Source organism: Myotis brandtii, unplaced genomic scaffold, assembly GCF_000412655.1.
Source record: "Myotis brandtii unplaced genomic scaffold, ASM41265v1 scaffold446, whole genome shotgun sequence".
In the NCBI taxonomy this organism is placed as follows: domain Eukaryota; kingdom Metazoa; phylum Chordata; class Mammalia; order Chiroptera; family Vespertilionidae; genus Myotis; species Myotis brandtii.
This window is the reverse complement of record NW_005367057.1, coordinates 531464-550290: the sequence shown is the minus strand read 5'-3', so window position 1 is coordinate 550290 and position 18827 is coordinate 531464. Positions and strand designations below refer to the sequence as shown.

The following is an 18827-nucleotide window of genomic DNA, read 5'->3' as shown; positions in this document are numbered from 1 at the left end:
CCAGTGTCTATAAAGTGTTACACATTTTAAATTGCTGTCTTTAAACTTTTTTTTCTGTTTGTGGCAATTTGTGAACCTGGAAAGACCAATAGACATTTTTTAAGAATACAGTGGCACTGTCACTTATGTCTTTTTCCTTAATGTCTTCCTTCCCTTTAACATATTCTATATATATAATAAAAGCCTAATATGATAAATGTCTGGTCATCTGTTCAACCAATCAAAGCGTAATATGCTAATGATATGCTAAGGCCGCTCAACCGCTCACTATGATGTGCACTGACCACCAGGGGGCAGATGATCTGACTGGTAGGTTAGCTTGCTGCTTTGGTTTGGCCAATTGGGACTAAGCGAGATGAGCCAGACATACCCTTGAGCCTGCGTCCCTCCCCGGCTCCAATCGTGCACTGTGGGGTCCCTTGGCCTGGCCTGCGCTCTCTCACAATCCAGGACCCCTCGGGGGATGTCCGAGAGCTGGTTTCGGCCTGATCCCTCTCAACATAGGAGCTACCCCCTGGTGGTCAGTGCACTCCCACAGGGGGAGTGCCGCTCAACCAGAAGCCGGGCTCATGGCTGACAAGCGCAGCAGTGGTGGCGGAATCCTCTTCAGCCTCCGCAGCAGTGCTAAGGATGTCCGACTGATGGCTTAGGCCCGCTCCTGGGTGGAGTGGGCCTAAGCCATCAGTCAGACAATACCCCTGTGGGCTCCCGGACTGCGAGAGGGTGCAGGCCGGGCTGAGGGACTCCCCCCCCCCCAAGTGCAGGAATTTTGTGCACCAGGCCTTTAGTCCTATCCTATATAATAAATGGCTAATATGCAAATTGACTGAACGGCAGAACAATTGGTCGCTGTGATGCGCACTGACCACCAGGGGACAGATGCTCAACACAGGAGTTGCCCCCTGGTGGTCAGTGTGCTCCCACAGGGGGAGAGCCTCTCAACCAGAAGCCGGATCACGGCTGGCGAGTGCAGTGGTGGTGGCGGGAGCCTCTCCCTCCTCTGCGGCAATTGGACATCCCCTGAGGGCTCCCGGACTACGAGAGGGAGCAGGCCAGGCTGGGGGACCGCCCCCACCCCCAAATGCATGAATTTCATGCATTGGGCCTCTAGTTAAAATATAATAGGCACAATCCTAAGTTGACCAAAGGAAATATTTAGATAGTTTACTTAACGCCATGCTTTTTGGCTTAAGAATGATCAGAAAGGTTACCTAAAGTGATCTGTTTTCTTTAGCAATATTTCCAGAAAGCTGTTGAGGAAATGGCAGAGAATGGTTGAATTTCAAAACAAATTCTGATATAGGAATAGGAAAGCTGAAGTATTGTTTTTTGCTTATTAACTTCTAGATGTATATGTGTCTTTTACATAGTTGCCATCAGTGGACTAATTTTGGTTTTTGTTACTTTCACTTTATGTCTTCATCTGGTATTGTACATGTTTAACATTTTGTTAACAGTCTTTCCTAATCATTATAGTATTTAATTGGGCTGATTTGTCCTAATCTGTGTGACTGGTTCCCTAATGGGTGTTAATAGATTATTTCTATTACAATTGCATGACTTTCATCACTATCTTTTTTGCTTCATTAGGATTGATTACTAGCTTTATTACTGCTTCTATATGGCTCGGAACAACTGTAGGTAATTCCTATATTGTATTTTCTAAAAAGTTTACCAATTTACAGGCAACATTTGGTTGATTAATTTATTTATTTGGTAAACACAGTTTCTGCTGTGTGCCAGTTACTGTTCTAGGTGATGAGGGAGTGAGCCAGTTTCACTTGATTCTGGCTGGTTCATAAATTTATATTTAAACATTTTTATTTTATATTTCCCCCCTCAATGCTAGTCTGTGATTTATTAGTAAAATTGCGGTTTAGTTTTAAGTGATTGTTGAATTTGGTAATATTTCCACTCTTGAATTTTAAAAAAACAAAGCATTTTTGTTTTAATAAATTCACTGTTGTCTATAGTAGATTGCTAACATATACAGTATTTTATTTTAATAATTAGTTAAGGACTTCAGTAGGAAATTAATGCACAATTAAATATTTGTACTGCAAAAAAAACTCAGAATGTTAGATTAACTCCTTTATAATTTAATAAAACCTAGAACAAATTAATATACTGGGTAACTTTTTTTTATGCCATGACAAAATAGATTGTAGTCTAAAGCAGGATTTCAATTACTATAGAATGTTTTAGACCAGTAAACCAGTAGAATTGCACTACAATTTACAGTACAGGGAATGCTTTGTCTAGTTTATCAAACACTCATTTATTACTAGTTGCTTCCTAGAAAAGCCCAGCAGGCATACTTAAAATAGTCCTTTCTCTATGAAGAAACCACTTATTTGTCATTAGGACACATAGGGGTGGGGAGAGTATTATATTAATACTTTAAAGAAAGGTTATTCAGTCTATTGATTTTTAAAATGAATAAATACTTTCCCCCCCTCATTTCTAATATTACATAGAATAGCCTCTGATACTAGGGTTATTAGGGATTTTTTATAAGGAATGGTAAGATCTAGTATGAAAAGTTAATTTAAATTTTAAATAACTGGGATAATATCTGATTGTTTCTTTAATGGAATAGTTAAAGTTTGTGTAATATTATATTTTAAAAGATATTTTCATTTCACTTTATTAATTTGAAAACTTACTAGAACCAGGTTCAAATTTGAAAATAAAATTGATTAATCTGTATAATTTTTTAAACTGGGGGAATGAAAATTTAAGGTTCAGTAGAATACTTTAACTATTTAAGAGTTGAGAAAAAAACTTTAAAAATCAATTTAATATATTCAGGGTAGGGCCAAAGTAGGTTTATAGTTGTTCATTTGCAAAATAATACAATCCTATATAATAAAAGGCTAATATGCAAATCGACCGAATGGCGGAACGGAGCAACTGGTTGCTGTGACGCGCACTGAAGTGCACTGCAGTGGCCAACCGCTGGACCTGGCCCCACCCCTGATTGGCTCCCCCCACCCTGGGCTCAGGTGTTGAGCATCTGCCTCCTCCCAGCCGCTTGGTCTCTGCGGGGCCGAGGCCGCTGCAGTGGGTGAGCTGCGCCCACATCTACAGCACCCTGGACCAGACGGCCTGCAAGACCAACTTGGCCAAGTTCACCCACCTGCAGTGCTCCATCCTCTTTGTGACTAACCTGGCAGCCCGGGGCCTGGACATCCTGCTGCTGGACAACATCATCAACTTCAGCTTCCCGGCCAAGGGCAAGCTCTTCCTGCACTACATAGGTCGTGTGGCCTGGGCTGGCCGAGGTGGCACAGCCTACTCCTTGGTGACCCCAGATGAGGTCTCCTACCTGTTCCTCACCCTCGCCCACCCCCACGAGGAGCCTTCAGGTGTGGTTGGCATGGACGGCGTGCTGGGCCGGGTGCCACAGAGGGTGGTGGACGATGAGGACTGTGGCCTGCAGAACACCCTGGAGGCGTCGCTGCAGCTCTGGGGCCTGGGCCGTGTGGCTGACAATGCCCAGCAGCAGTACGTTTGCTCACGGCCAGTGCACTCGCCAGAGTCCATCAAGCGGGCCAAGGAGCTGGACCTCACGGGGCTGGGCCTGCAGCTCTTCAGCTCGAGCTTTGAGGAGGAGGAGCTGCAGTGGCTGAGGCTGGTGGACAGCATCAAGCAGTACTCGCAGGCGTCCGTCTTTGAGATCAACACCTCCAGCCAGGACCTGAGCAGCCAGGTGATGCGGACCAAGTGGCAGAAGGACTGAAAGGCCATCACCAGCTTCCAGCAGGGCCGGCAAGAGTGGCAGTAGGGCCTGGCTGGCCCAGCCCCGAGCTTCCCAGCATGGCAGGCGGAGTAGCCTGGGAAAGAGAAAGAGGAGGAGGAGGAGGAGGCGGCGGGAGAGAGTGTGGAGGACGTCTCCACAGAGGTCATGGGCCGGAAATGGCAGCAGCCAGGACCTGAGTGGGGAGCCAAGAGGTGAAAGGAGGAGGCCCGGTTGCTGGACCAGAATTTCTATGACCCCTATCGGCTCAAGGATTTCTACAGTGAATAGGACCTAAGCGTTGGTGGGGACAGGAGCACCTTTGAGCAGCAGGTGGCTGGTTCTGTCCTGGACCTGATGGGGGACAAGGCCCAGAACCTGACCAGGGGCCGGCAGCAGCTCAAGTGGGACCAGAAGAAGAACAAGACAGAAAGTGGTCACTACATCAACAGCTCCTACAAGCAGGACCTCTACCAGATGTGGAAGCAGAAACAGAAAATTGCCATACGCTCAATGCCTGAGCCCCAGTGGGCCACCAGCAGTCAGCCCTGTCGGCAGCGCTGTTTTGGCCTGATCTGGTCAGGGTGCAGGAGACAACCAATTGATGTGTCTTTCTCACATTCATCTTTCTTTCTCTGTCTCTCGCCTTCCCTTCTACTCTAAAAATCAATGAAAAATATCCTCAGGTGAGGATTAACAAAAAAACGAACAATGCATACATACACACATATACAAAAATACATGAATATTGGAGGGTTGGGGAGTGGGCCCCCACAAGTGCACAAATTTCGTGCACCAGGCCTCTAGTCTCTATATATAAAAGCCTAAGCGACTGAATGACTGGTTGACTGGTTGTTATGATGCGCACTGACCACCAGGGGGCAGACGCTCAACACAGGAGCTGCCCCCTGGTGGTCAGTGTGTTCCCACAGTGGGAGTGCTGCTCAGCTGCTGACCTAAGCTGGCAGTTGGACGTCCCCCGAGGGGTCCCAGACTGCGAGAGGGTACAGGCCGGGCTGAGGGACCCCCACCCCCCAGTGCATGAATGTCATGCATCGGGCCTTTAATTGTAAATAACACTGCAATAAATATAGGGGCACATACATTTTTTCAAATCGGTGTTTTGGATTTCTTAGGCTATATTCCCAGAAGTGGAATCGCTGGACCAAAATTTATTTTTTAGAGGATTATAAATATAGAGGAAACATTCTAAAGAAATATTAAAATAGGAGATATGTTAATATATGTTTTTAATATACTCAAATACAAAGCTTTCCTAGTTTCCTCTGATATTCACTCTTTATAGCTATAAAATAACATACTAAAATATATTACAGTAGAAAGATCTAAAAGGAACCTATATTACCCGTCCTCCAAATTTTCAGAATAGAAAAGTGGATGGAAAGGGAGGGAGGTGCTTCTTTCCTCTGTAAGCCATTTTGGAGGTTGTTGCTGTTCTACTTGAACATGGTAATGAAGAGTCACCTAACTTATAACTGAATCTCCCTATTGAGATGAGACAAGAGAAGAATTTCTGTGCATGTGAGAGCTTGTTAAGTTGGTGGTTTGTAAAGTAGGAATCAAAACATATCACTTTATAATACCTTTTTTTTTTTTTAAACAGGTCCTGGTATCCTAGCTGCTACAAATAAGACTGAATTGGGAGTTATAGAACCATCTTCTCCAAGCCCTAGCCTTGTGAAAAAAGGCAGTTCGATTAATTGGTCTTTCCCGGATAAAATAAAATCTCCACGCACTGTGAGGAAACTTTCCATGAAAATGAAAAGGTTGCCAGAACTTAGCCGAAAACTGAGTGTTAAAGGAAACTTGAATTACATAAACAGTCCAGATAACACCCCTTCCTTGTCTAAATGCGACTATCAAGAAATTCATCATACTGTTATGCTGCCTTCTGGGAACACAACCACAGCTGCTAAGAGGAATGTTATAAGTCGGTACCACCTCGATACCAGTGTGTCTTCTCAGCACAGCTACCGGAAGAAACCCTCTATGAGTTCTAAGTATTCCTGCAGAGGTGGTTATCTCAGTGATGGAGATTCACCTGAACTTATAACTAAATCTAGCAAACATGGATCTGAAAACAGATTTGGAAAGGGAAAAGAAATAATTCCAAATAGCTGTAGCAAGAATGAAATTGACATTGATGCGTTTAGACATTATAGCTTTTCTGATCAACCTAAGTGTTCACAATACATATCTGGGCTCATGAGTGTGCATTTCTATGGTGCTGAGGATTTAAAACCACCTCGGATAGATTCAAAAGATGTCTTTTGCGCCATTCAGGTAGACTCAGTAAACAAAGCAAGAACTGCTTTGCTCACGTGTCGGACGACATTTTTAGACATGGATCACACTTTCAACATAGAAATTGAAAATGCTCAGCATTTGAAGTTAGTAGTATTTAGTTGGGAACCCACTCCAAGAAAAAATCGAGTGTGCTGTCATGGAACTGTTGTTCTCCCCACCTTATTCAGAGTGACAAAGACACATCAGTTGGCTGTCAAACTTGAGCCTAGAGGTCTTATTTATGTAAAAGTGACTCTTTTGGAACAGTGGGAGAATTCTCTTCATGGACTAGATATAAATCGGGAGCCAGTCATGTTTGGTGTTGATATTCGAAAAGTTGTAGAGAAAGAAAATACAGGATTGATGGTGCCACTCCTGATACAGAAATGTATTATGGAAATTGTAAAGAGAGGCTGCCAGGTATTACTTCACTGTTTCTCTACCCTCTGTCTATCTACTTATCTATCTACCTTAATGAACTAAGCGGTTAATTAATTAAATTTATTAATAGTAATTCTTGGGGGGAGGAATTACAGGTAAAAATAATCTAATTCAGACATTTTTCTTTTCTATTCTTTATTATATTACTGGTTATGGTATAATTCATACCTTAACCTGTGTTGGCAATAATTGAGAGCATGTTAGGTGGTTCTGCAATTTATGTTGTAATGCAAAGCTGATGGGCCTTATACCAAAGATCAAGATTGTGTTACAGTATCATTTCTAGGATAAGCCAGAGCTGATAACATAGGCAAATAATTAATTTCAGTAATGTGTCTCCATGGTTTGATTCCTAAGGTAGAGAGTTCCAACAGTAAATCTAATCACCTTGCTTCACTCCTAAAATTAACTCCCTACTCTTATTTCCTACTTTCCCTTAGTCCCATTCTTTGGAAAGCATAAGCTTATCTGTCTCTTAACTTCAGGAAAACATGGAGGATGAAGAGATGTCCCACTAATAAAAACACATCTCTTTCTCTATTTCTTTTAAATAAGAAGTTGTTAAAGCAGCCCATTAAAACAAACAAAAAGCCTGGTATTATTTGTAACAAGATATGTAAATGTTAACCAGTTAGTAGAACTTATTTTTCTTTATTTTCATTAATACATATGGACTGTGACAATGAGAAACAGCATATCACTGAGGATATTGTTCTGGTTTATAAGTAATTATTTATACTTATTTTTGTAACACAAATTAAGCCTAAAGATCATTATGCTCTGAGGTATTTCTGCTTTTGGTGCTAAAATTTATAACATTGATTAAAAATATCAAGGGTAAATATCACAAAATCTGATATAGGTTTCTTTATACATAAAAAGGAATTTAAAATAATCTACCATGAACTTATAGAAAATATGGAAACAGCATAAGTTAGTGGAGTTTCATAATAAAATGCAGGGAACTTGGATTCTGTTTTTTTCTTCATTAATAGCTGTGTGATGTTGGGCAAGTCATTTAATCTCTGTGGGTCTTATGTGCTTATATCTACAAAAATAGATGTGGTAGCTTCCTGAAGCTGAAGGTAGGACATCTGAACTTTTGAAACCTCTTCTCAGATATATGATACTTTTTCTAGATGGGAGTGAAGCCTTTAGTTTCTAATCCAACTTTTGGTCCAGTTACTTTTTTTCTTAAGGTTCTCTGTTTCCCTCCATTTCTTCTTCTTCTTCTTCTTCTTCCTTCTTCCTTCTTCAATATAGTCTGTGTGTATCTTTTGTTCTGTGGTAGGTCTCTTGAAGACAGCATATTTATGGGTGTTGTTTTCTTATCCATTTAGCTACCCTATGCCTTTTGATTGGAGCATTTAAGCCATTTACATTGATTATTGGTTGGTGGTGATGGTGGTTCTTCTTCTTCTTCTTCCTCTTTCTTCCTCCTCCTCCCCCCTCCTCCTCCCTCCTCCTCATTCCTCCTACTCCTCCACCACCTCCTCCTCCTCCTCCTCCTCCTCCTCCTTTCTTCTTTCTTCTTTCTTCTTTCTTCTTTCTTCTTTCTTCTTTCTTCTTTCTTCTTTCTTCTTCTTTTTCTTCTTCCAGAGAGATTAGTCACATTTTAAAGGTAATTATTAAACAGAAACTTTTACAATTGAGTAGTAAAATAAGTAGTAACTCAAATAGCACTGTACTTTTATGGTCCATTCTCTGAAATATTTTATAAAGAGCAGGTATATAAGACTGTTGAAGCTTATTTTAAATGCCAAGAAAGCATTTTTAGCAATGCCTTTTATCTCTATACTTAAATTTTAGAAAGATTTATTTTAAAAAAGAATTTTCTTTGAGCTGAAAAGTAAATTTCATAGTTATACATTTGGAATTGTACTTTTTAAACCTGTGTGTGTGTGTGTGTGTGTGTGTGTGTGTGTGTGTGTGTGTCTTTTGCTTCTCCCCACTCCCCGCTCTCCAGAGAGGTTTGTTCTGTCTGTATTTTACAGACTAGCATACTGTTTAATTTTTGTTTACCATTTTAGCCAGTAATTTTTCTTGTGGTTTTTTGTTGTTGTTGTTGTTGTTGTTTTTACTATGAAAATCAGGTTTTGATAGTCATGCAAAAATAGTCTATGGCATTTTCCAAATGCTCTGAAGGCTACTGTCACCCATCTCTTGCTTCCAATGGGAAAAATTACTATAGAAATCACACTCTTGGTGCACCTAGTACAGATTCTATCTCTGATAGAGGCATCAAGCATGTACTTCAAGTGTTTGATTCAAGAAGTCAGCCTCTGAAGTTAGGGATATATTCTAAAATATCCTTCCCTTGAAATATCTCTATTAGATTTTCCCCCTTTATTCACCTTTAAAAATATGTTTATAATTTCATTTTAGAATTTTGGGATAGCATGTTCCATTAATTTATTCCTTACTATTGAAGTATTATTACTTTCTTTAATTTGTTCTAGATTTATCTCTTTCTCAAGTTCAAGGGATTTGTGACACTTAATTGTGCTCACACGAGAAGGGCTCTACTCAAGTTAGTTTCTTCTAATGTGATGGCATTTCCTTTGATTCTGTTTAATATTTTACTTTCATTTTTTGGACCATCTACAGTTCTACCACATCTCTCTTGCAGTGATGACCAGCATAGCACATACTATTCTCAGTGTGAATGCACTATGGATGTGGATAAAGTAGGAAATTTGGATTTTCTTCCCAGTACATTACTTGGTTCCCCACAGTAGGTTGATCCTTTTGAATATAACCGCATCTTGCTTTACCTTCTCTTAGAAATAGTTGTAGGTTCCTTATTATCTTTCAGTTAATACTTGCTAGCTTGTCATCTCAAATATTTTCGATAACATTTCTCTGTATCCATTATTAATACTTTCCTATATTGAGACCCACCTTCTATAGTGTATTCTATCAGTTATTTAATTACTCACAAGAGGTTAGTGTCATAAGTAAACCTAGAAATTTCATTTGTGTACTCCTTCCTCTAGATTATTTATAACATTTTTAATTTTTATTATTTTAAAAAATATTTATTTAAATTGATTATATTTAATAAATCATTAAATATATTGACTATAACATTTTAAAGTGATTTCTAGTTCAAATTCTTGGGGGTCTCCATTGTCTGTTTTTACTTTATTTCTGTCTTGAAATAATTTCTTTATCCATAATTTCTTCAAGGTGATTGAACTTGCTAAGTAGTCTTTGATGTGGAAGTCTAGGTGCCAACCACTTATTTTCCCTTCATGTTCTTGAAGATTTATTCTTTTAAAAAGCTTTGATTGCTTAATCAGGCATGCTTTTTCTTTACAGATACCATGTTCATTTTTTCTCAGTGAATTTATAGTGAACTTCTTCAGCCATAATATTTTAGAACCTGTTTGAGCTAACAGTGTTTAAAAAACAGACCCTTTAATGTAAGTTGAGGGGAGGATGGGAGGTTTCTGTGCATCTTATTTACATTTTGAACTGGAGGTTTTATTTTACCTTTAATATATTATTTTAATTGCATTTCCTCCATCACTCTATAATCAATTAATTTAAACAAATCCTAGGTTTGCTTTTATTTCTTCCTGAGAATCTTTTTTTTTTTCTGAAAAGATAATTTTATACAAATAGTATGTTGGAACCTTATTTCAACTATATCCTTTTTTTTTTAAGAGAAACATTTTTATCAGTACAGAGGTCTTTTTTTTACACTTATCGTGCCATGAATTTATAGGGAATGGGTTCCAGCAGCTCAGTCTCCTTTCTATTGGTTCTCACCAAGTGTGCTTCTCTGGGTGGAGTAGGCTAATGCTTCAGTTGAACCCCGGTACCTTTCTCTTTGGCTTCCTTCTTTTTCTGATCATTTTCCTTCACACGTTTCAGGAAGTGATCTCAGTTCTCAGAGTGCTTAATATGCTCAAAATGAGCATTAATCCTCTTGGCAAGAATTTTGCTCTTGACTTGCTTGTTTACAGCCAATGCCCACTGCATGCTGGGTGACATTGCAGAGTAGACCCTTCCAATTTTGCCAAGGTAACATTGTTGGGGCACTCCGTTTTGAACAGTGCCCATTCCCTTGATGTCCACAATATCACCTTTCTTGCCAAAGGAACAACTCCATGTTTTCTAAAAGGCCTAGGGAACATATAGCAGGTGCCTCTCCTCTTTCCCTCTGTGTTAGTCATTTTGGCAAATTACTGGAAGATGGCGGTTCTGGCCTTAAGGCTCAACGATATACTTTTAAGTGGGTAAATCAACTGAGTTTTAAAGGGATTAAATCACTTGCCCAAATTCATCAAGGAAGGAGGGGTAGAGTGAGGCTTTATGAATCCAAAACCCTGTTTAACCACTGTGCTGTGTTATTTCAGTCCAGAGCCAAAAGGATGTCAGGGGCATGATTTCAGCATGGAGATATTGGTTGAGCATATAAAACTGAAAGGGAATGGGTTGTATCTTTGCTTAAGATATCCAGCACTGCAGAAATCATAACATATTGTTTGAATTTAAATGAAAGAGTAGATTGTTCTTATTAAATGAGTTAACATGGTCTATGGTGAAATTCAAAAGCTGTGCTTGAGGTATTTTTAATGACATGCCATCAGAACATATTTGATGGCCAAGCTCATGGGATTTATACATACTGTACAATTACAATTTCTTTTTATCAAACTTACCACAATATGGCCATAATTTTATTTCTAGGTAGTAGGCCTGTACCGATTATGTGGTTCGGCAGCAGTCAAGAAAGAACTTCGGGAGGCTTTTGAGAGAGATAGCAAAGCTGTTATTCTGTGTGAAAACCAGTACCCAGATATAAATGTAATAACAGGTAATAGATTTTATTTTATGTACACATTTTGGAAAGACTACATCTGCAGGGAAGAGAATTGAAATGCTAATTTTTAGCCCAAGTTTATCATGAAAGGATGTTGGATTTTGTTCAGTGACCTTTCTGAGTCTATTGAAATGACCATGTTTTGTGTTTTTTTTTGTCCTTTATTTTATTGCTATGGTATATTACATTAATTGGTTTTCAGATGTTAAACCAACCTTGAATTCCTGAGATAATCCCATTTGGTCATGATGTATCTTTTTTATTTTTTAAAAATACCTTGCTGGATTTTATGTGTTAGTATTTTGTTGAGTTTTGTGTCTATATTCCTAAATTTTGGTCTGTAGTTTTTTTGTGCTGTCTTTGTCTGGTATTGGTATCAGGGTCATAGTAGCCTTGTAGAGTGAGTTGGGAAGTGTACTCTCTTCTATTTTTGGGAAGAATTTGTGAAGAATTGGTATTAATTCTTCTTTCAATATTTGGTAGTATTCATCAGTAAAACTATCTTGGTTTGCTTTATTTTGTGGGAAGTTTTAAAATTATTCAATCTCTTGTTATAAGTGTATTCAGATTTTCTATTTCTTAAATAACTTTCTAGTTTATATCTCAGTGAGTTCTATTTTTATCTGAGTTATCTAATTTATTGGTATACAGCTGTTTATAGTATTAACTTCAAATTCTTTTTGTTTCTGTGAGGTTGGTAATGATGTTCCCCCTTTTCATTCCCGATTTTAGTTGAGTCTTCTCTCTTTTTTTCTTGGTCACAGTAGTTGAAGGTTTGTCTTTTTTGTCTATCTTTTCAAAGAACCAACCTTTGGTTTTGTTGATTTTCGTTATTGGTTTCTATTATCTATTTCATTAGTTCCTACTCTGATCTTTATATTTTTCTTTCTTCTGCGTACTTTGAGTGTAATATGCTCCTCTTTTTCTTGTTTCTTAAGAAAGAAACTGAGGTCATTGATTTGGTTAATTGAGAGTTGATCATGCACCAGAGAGTGTTTAATGTGCTGGGAACGCAGGGGTCAAATGACAGAAGATTCCTGTTCTCATGGAGGCTACCTTCTAGTGTTGGGAGCTGGGGGAGTAGAGGAAGGATGGAAGTGAACACAACAGACAAAAGTAGCTAAAATGAAAATAAAATAGCTAATAATTATGTTTTCTTATTCTATTTCTCTCCCTCCTTTCTTCCACTCCTTCCCTTCCTCCCTCCCTCTCCCCCATTCTCCAGGGTATCTATTTAATGTCTTCTCACTCTCCTCGAATCTCGTGTCACCCATGTCAGTCTTAGTGATGACCTTGCCCCTAACTTCCCAGAGAAAATAGAAGCCATCAGATGGGAACTTCCTCTACTTCTTGTGGCTCAGCCTGCCACCTGCTTCTTAGGCATACATCCCTTTTCACGTTCCCGCTATCCTTTCTGTAACAGGATAGAAATGATCTTCCTCACATTTTGGACTAATTTTAATTCTCTCACGTGTTCTCAGGAGTCTCTTCTTCCTTTCTTTTTGGGGGCTTTGCTCAGTTGATTATATTTTTCTCTCTTAAACCTTAAAAACCATTTTAATATCGTCTTTACATTAGCATTTAAATGTTGAAGTCTCTCCCATCTTTAAAATAATTCCTACTTTGATCCTACTTCACCCCTGCTCTTTCTGCGCGTCTGTGGTCATCACCTTCTCTCAAAGACAGATTTCTGGAGCAGGTTGCCCATCTTTCCCCCTCTTTCTCCATTTCCTTAACGTCCATCTACTTCCTAACCAACTGCAGCTTGACTTCTGTCCTTTAGTCTCCTGAAACTATGCTTACCAAGGTTGCTGATTTACTTCTTGGGTGTACCTGTTTTGGCTTGTGTCTTAAATTATCTCATCGTTTCTTATCCCTATTTATAAAACTCTGCTGCCTTAGAACCACAACAGGAATTTGTGAAAAATACAGGGACATGAGCCCTGACCCTTGGGGATTCTGATTTAGTAGGACTGACAGGGGGTTCTGGAGTCCATTGTTTTAAAGTTTCTCAGATTATTTCATTGTGCAGCCAAGTTTGAGAAACACTGTTCTCCATAGTATTTAAAAGTTCTTGTCTAACCTAACGATTGTTGGGTATCAATGGATACTGTAGACTTTCTTGAAACGTTCTCTCCTTGACTTCCTTGGCAGCATATCTGCCCCTTCACCCCCTCTCCACCTCTTCTTACCACTCATACTTCTTTAGCCAGTGTTCCTTAGTCACCTTTGGGAGATCCTCTTTCTGACAACCCATTAAGAGCCTTCTTCAGGGCCTCCTCTTACCACTAGGCCTTCTCATATCACTCAGCATGCCTCCCTAGATAGTCTGTCATTCTCAAGCTTCCACTTATCATCTTTAGTTGATCATTCTCAGATCCGTGTCTCCAGCCATCTCTTTCCTGAGCCTCAGACTAAAAAAAATTTTAGAGAGGAAGGGAGAGAGGGAGAGACAGAAACATCAATAATGAGAGAGAATCATTGACCAGCTGCCTCCTGCATGCCTCACACTGGGGTTCGAGCTCGCAACCCGGGCATGTGCCCTGACCACAATAGAACAGTGACCTCCTGGTACATACATCGACGCTCAACAACTGAGCCACTCTGCCTGGGCTCAGATTTTTATATCCAGCAGCTTTCAATGTTTCATAGATACCTTAAGCTTAATATGTTCAAAATAAAACTCTTTTTTATCCCTTAAAACATGGTTTTCCTCCTTTTTCCCCTGTTTCAAGTAATGGCGCTGCTATTCACCTAGATGCCAAAACCCCGAACCTAGGAAGCGGCCTTATTCCTTCTTTCCCCTCAAAATTACAAATGCGTATTTTACTTGGCAGTCCTGTTTTGGGAATTTATCCTACATATACAAAGTATTGATGTGCAAGGTTATTCATTGTAGCATGTTTTAGAATAACAAAAGATTAGAAACAACCCAAGTATCCATCTGTAGCAATTGATAATGGGACATCCATGATCTATTGGAATAATGTTTTCTCACTCTCCTCTAATCTCGTGTCACCCATATCACTCATATCACCCATTTCATTGTGCAGCCAAGTTTGAGAAACACTGTTCTCAGTGTTTGTTACAGACGTGACTGCAAAATGTTTGAGGAAGCTCTCTGTGTACTGAAAAGATTTCAAGCATATGATGGTAAATAAAAAAGCAAATAACAGAACAGGCCATATATGCTATATTTGATTTAATAAAGAGGAGTATAGTAATACATCTTATACTTTCATAAACACATATGGTTAATATATTGTTTATATTTTTGTAAACACTGGAAGGATGCATAAGAAACTAATGAAACATATTACTATCAAAATTTAAAAGATTATCAGATGGGAAGCTTTCTATATGACCATGTTGAAGTTCCACCTCAGCTTTCAAACTAGATTCTAAGCTCAGAGAATATTCTGAATCAATATCGTCTATTATATTTGGGTTTTTGGTGTCAGCAATGTCTCCTATTTTTCCTTGTGATCACATTCCAGTCTTTAGCGAGTATCTTACCTCGCTTGCTGGTATGTAACAACCATTCATTACCCTTTCCTGTTTCCTCTTCTTCAGGTGATATCTCTTAGTTCATAACCAATTGTGATGCCTTTGAAATCGACGTCTTTCCTATTATTGTGACAAGTCTGATGCTTTCTGTTCTTGGCTTTGGCTTCATTTGTTCAGTTTTAGGAATGGTTTTCTTCTTCCACAGTGTAGCGTTAAGGTTAATCCAACCATCCAGTACTTATGTTTAAGACATATGTCCTGTATAGTTCAGTTATTTGCAAGGGCTTTGGGTCATTGGTACTCTTTCACTATCAATTGAAAGTCTAGAAATTCAAAATTCATATAATTGGAATAATTTAGGATTAATATTAATGCCTTGCTTTTTTTACATGCACTTAGAGTAGCTTTTTATGAGGGGGGCAGAATCAATAGGGTATATGTATCAAACGACTTACTTTATGAGCAACAAACCTAATATGTATGATAATTGGAAATTATATGTGCATTTTTAGCATGCTTTCAAACAAAATGTCAGTTAATGAAGCAATTAATAAGAATATAAAATGCTACTGTTTTGTTATAATACTCTTAAAAATTATTGCTTTTATTATTTTCAGAATATTAAAAGTTGGCTGTATAATACTTGAATTAAAAAAAAAATCACCACAGTTTTTATTTCACTTTGAAGACCAATTGCTACTTGTCTCTGGTTTGTTTTCTGAAGGTGTTCTTAAGGATTATTTAAGAGAACTTCCTTCTCCGCTGATAACAAAGGAGCTTTATGAGGCTGTATTAGATGCAATGGCTAAAAATCCCCTGAAAATGTCATCAAACAGTTGTGAGAATGATCCAAGTGACTCTAAGTACACTGTGGACCTGTTGGATTGCCTGCCTGATGTTGAGAAGGTAAGCATAACTAGTGTACATTTTTCCTGAAAGCCAGTATGAATTATATACTTAGCTCCAGAGCTGCAAATAATTTTTTTAGATATTTCGACGTTTGTGGCACTCATGAGTTTTAGCTCTTCCTTTACTAATGGCTTCTTTTTTTATTTTATCTTTATTGTTGAAAGTATTGCAGATGTCCCCTTTTTTCCCCCACTGACCCTTTCTAGCCTGCATTCCCCCCACCCTAACCCCCGCCCTTCCTGCCCCAGGCCTTCACCACACTATTATCTGTGTCCATGGGTTATGCATATATATAAATTCTTCCGTTAATCTCTTAATCTCTTCCCACCCACCCTACCTGCCTTCTCTCTGCGATTTGAAGTTCTGTTCCATGTTTCTATATCTCTGGATCTATTTTGTTCATCAGTTTATTTTGTTCTTTAGATTCCAAATATGAGTGAGATCATAGCTTCTTAAACATCATAAATCTAGAAACTGCTTCTTAAACAGAGTACATTTAGAAAAAAATTCTGTCTTTTCATATATGATTTTAGCCTAGGCATAAATATTCTCCTAAGTTTTTAAAGGGTATTGTTATCTTACTATTAATATAAGTTTATTATAGAACTAGAAGACCGATGCCTGAAAATTCGTGCAAGAGTAGGCCTTCCTTCCCCCTGCTGCTGTCACCCGGGACCTGGGTGGCTTCCGGGGGGACCCAGGCTTTCCTCCGGCCACCGACAGGCACCTGGGACCCGGGCTTGGCTCCGCTCCGGCCCCGGCTTTGTCCAGAAGGACGTTCGGAATGACGTCCGGTCTAATTAGCATATTACCCTTTTATTATTATAGATACTTGGGACTATATAGAAAAGAAGAATGGAAAATTATAATTATCAAAACCCAAAGGCAACTGTAATTAACGTTTTTATTTATTTCCTTTTAGTATTTTAAAAATATGATAACTATTTTGGTGCACATGGCTTAGCCTTAAGACTTAAGCAGCCCTCACCACCATTTCCTTTCTCCTTGCCTCTTCCCATTAGTCCCCTCCCCACAATCTAAATCTTGGGACCAGTGTCTTCAGGTATGCCTGCAGGATAGGTGGGAGTGCAGATAGCTGGGTGTGCAGAACCAGTCTTAAGCTACCTCGAGCGAGCGGTTGTTTCTTAGAACAAAAGGAAAAATAAGGGGAAAACATGTGGTTGGGCTTGTCCAGATAAATATAGGGCTTGCCTATATTTCTTATGTGAGGGCAGAATGGTCAAGAGTTAGTGAGTAGAAATGTTAAGCCCAATAGTTTACTGCTGTCGTCTGAATGACCTGAGTTCTGTCCAATTAGATTAGCAATTACTACTCCTTTTGGTGGGGGATGGGAGCAGCTATAAAGAGGTTAGCAGATGCAGAAGAGTGGGGTGAAAGGGTAGAAATATTCCCACACAAATACAAGGTATAATTATGTGTCATTTTACATGTAAGTGAAGAAATGAGTGTCAGAAAATTTAAATCACTTGCCCGAGGCTAGATAGCTTTTATGAGTGTAAGTCTGTCACATGAATTTAGGTCTTTCTGGCCCTTAAGCTCATGCTATTAACATCCTTTCTAAAAAGGTTGCACAATATTCCATTGAGTGGATTTGACATAATATATCATAATCTCTTTTGTATAATATTTGTATATATTTGTTCACATATTTCTTTTCAGTTACAATTACTTATTTGTATGAGACTCTCAGTGGAATTGCTAATTTAAAGGATGTGAACATTTTAAGGCTCTTAATACATTTTTATATTACTTTCAAATGGTACAAAACAGTTACTTTTTTAATAGACAGAATAGGTTTTTAATTTTTAGTTGAATTTTTTGGATTTCCATTGAGATTGAACCTAATATTTTTAACCAGTTGTGCTTTTTTTTTTCCTTTTAATCCTTATGCAAGGATATTTTCCCACTGATTTTTAGAGAGAGTGGAAGAGAGAGGGAAAGACAGAGAGAAATATTGATGTGGGAGAAACACATCGATTGGTTGCCTCCTGATCAGGGCCCAGGCTGGGGAGGAGCCTGCAACTGAGGTATGTGCCCTTGACTGGAATTGAACCCGGGACCCTTTAGTCCCCAGGCCGATGCTCTATCCAATGAGCCAAACCGGCTAGGGCCGTGGTCGGCAAACTGCGGCTCGTGAGCCACATGTGGCTCTTTGGCCCCCTGAGTGTGGCTCTTCCTAAGCCTTAGGAGTACCCTAATTAAGTTAATAACAATGTACCTACCTATATAGTTTAAGTTTAAAAAATTTGGCTCTCAGAAGAAATTTCAATCGTTGTACTGTTGATATTTGGCTCTGTTGACTAATGAGTTTGCTGACCACTGGGCTAGGGCAAGCCAGTTGTGCTTTTGTTTGTGTATGTGAGTGTGTGTGTGACAGATTTTGAGTTCAAAATATCAATTTATGTCTTCTCTGCTTTCATACTCTCTTAATTCTTTCCCTTCACAGCCAAACACTGGAGGAATGTTTCTTTCAGCTGTCATCGCTTCTTTACCACTCATTTATTACTCAACACATTGTAATCTGGCTTCCTCCCCCCTCTCTGTGGACTTGTTCTTGCTAAGGTTACTAAAGACCTTCTAATCACCAAACCCAAGTGTTACTTAGAGCTCCAGAAATAATATATAACTTTGTTTTTTCGTTTTTTCTGCTTTTATTTGAATTACAGTGTTAGTTGGAATTTATTTCTTCAGTACCATTATGAAGAAGACATCACACATTCATTTTATTTGTTAAATGATTGATTATATGCCACTACTTCAAAAAAACATAATTCCTTTTCATTATTGCCTAAACCTAAATAACCATTTCATTTCTTGAGCAAATTGCCTTTATGAGATTATTTTCTTCAAAGATTAAAAGACTTTTTTTCAATAAATTTGCTTTTAATTTCTAACTATACTACTCTTCCCTTTTCCATGGTTTGGCACCTAAAATATTGATTAGTTAAGAAGCACATTGGTCATTTTCCTAATCTAGATCACAGTAGAACTTGCCCACATTCTGAAATGTTTAGCTTCCTAGATAGTACCCTATTTTGGACTGCAGGATTTATCTGTACTTAAAAATGAACA

The 18827-nt window shown here is 38.8% G+C and overlaps 1 protein-coding gene across 1 annotated transcript in view; it reads left to right on the top strand.

Annotated features, from left to right (window-relative positions):
* SYDE2 (synapse defective 1, Rho GTPase, homolog 2 (C. elegans)) overlaps positions 1-18827 on the top strand; it is a gene marked incomplete at its 5' end in the record, with an annotated part of 40023 nt that overhangs the window by 11472 nt on the left and 9724 nt on the right. Inside the window, 3 exons of the mRNA XM_005874595.2 lie at positions 5364-6466; positions 11186-11312; positions 15550-15731. Of these exons, the coding sequence (XP_005874657.1) occupies positions 5364-6466; positions 11186-11312; positions 15550-15731 (1412 nt within the window). The remainder of the gene's footprint in view (positions 1-5363; positions 6467-11185; positions 11313-15549; positions 15732-18827) is intronic.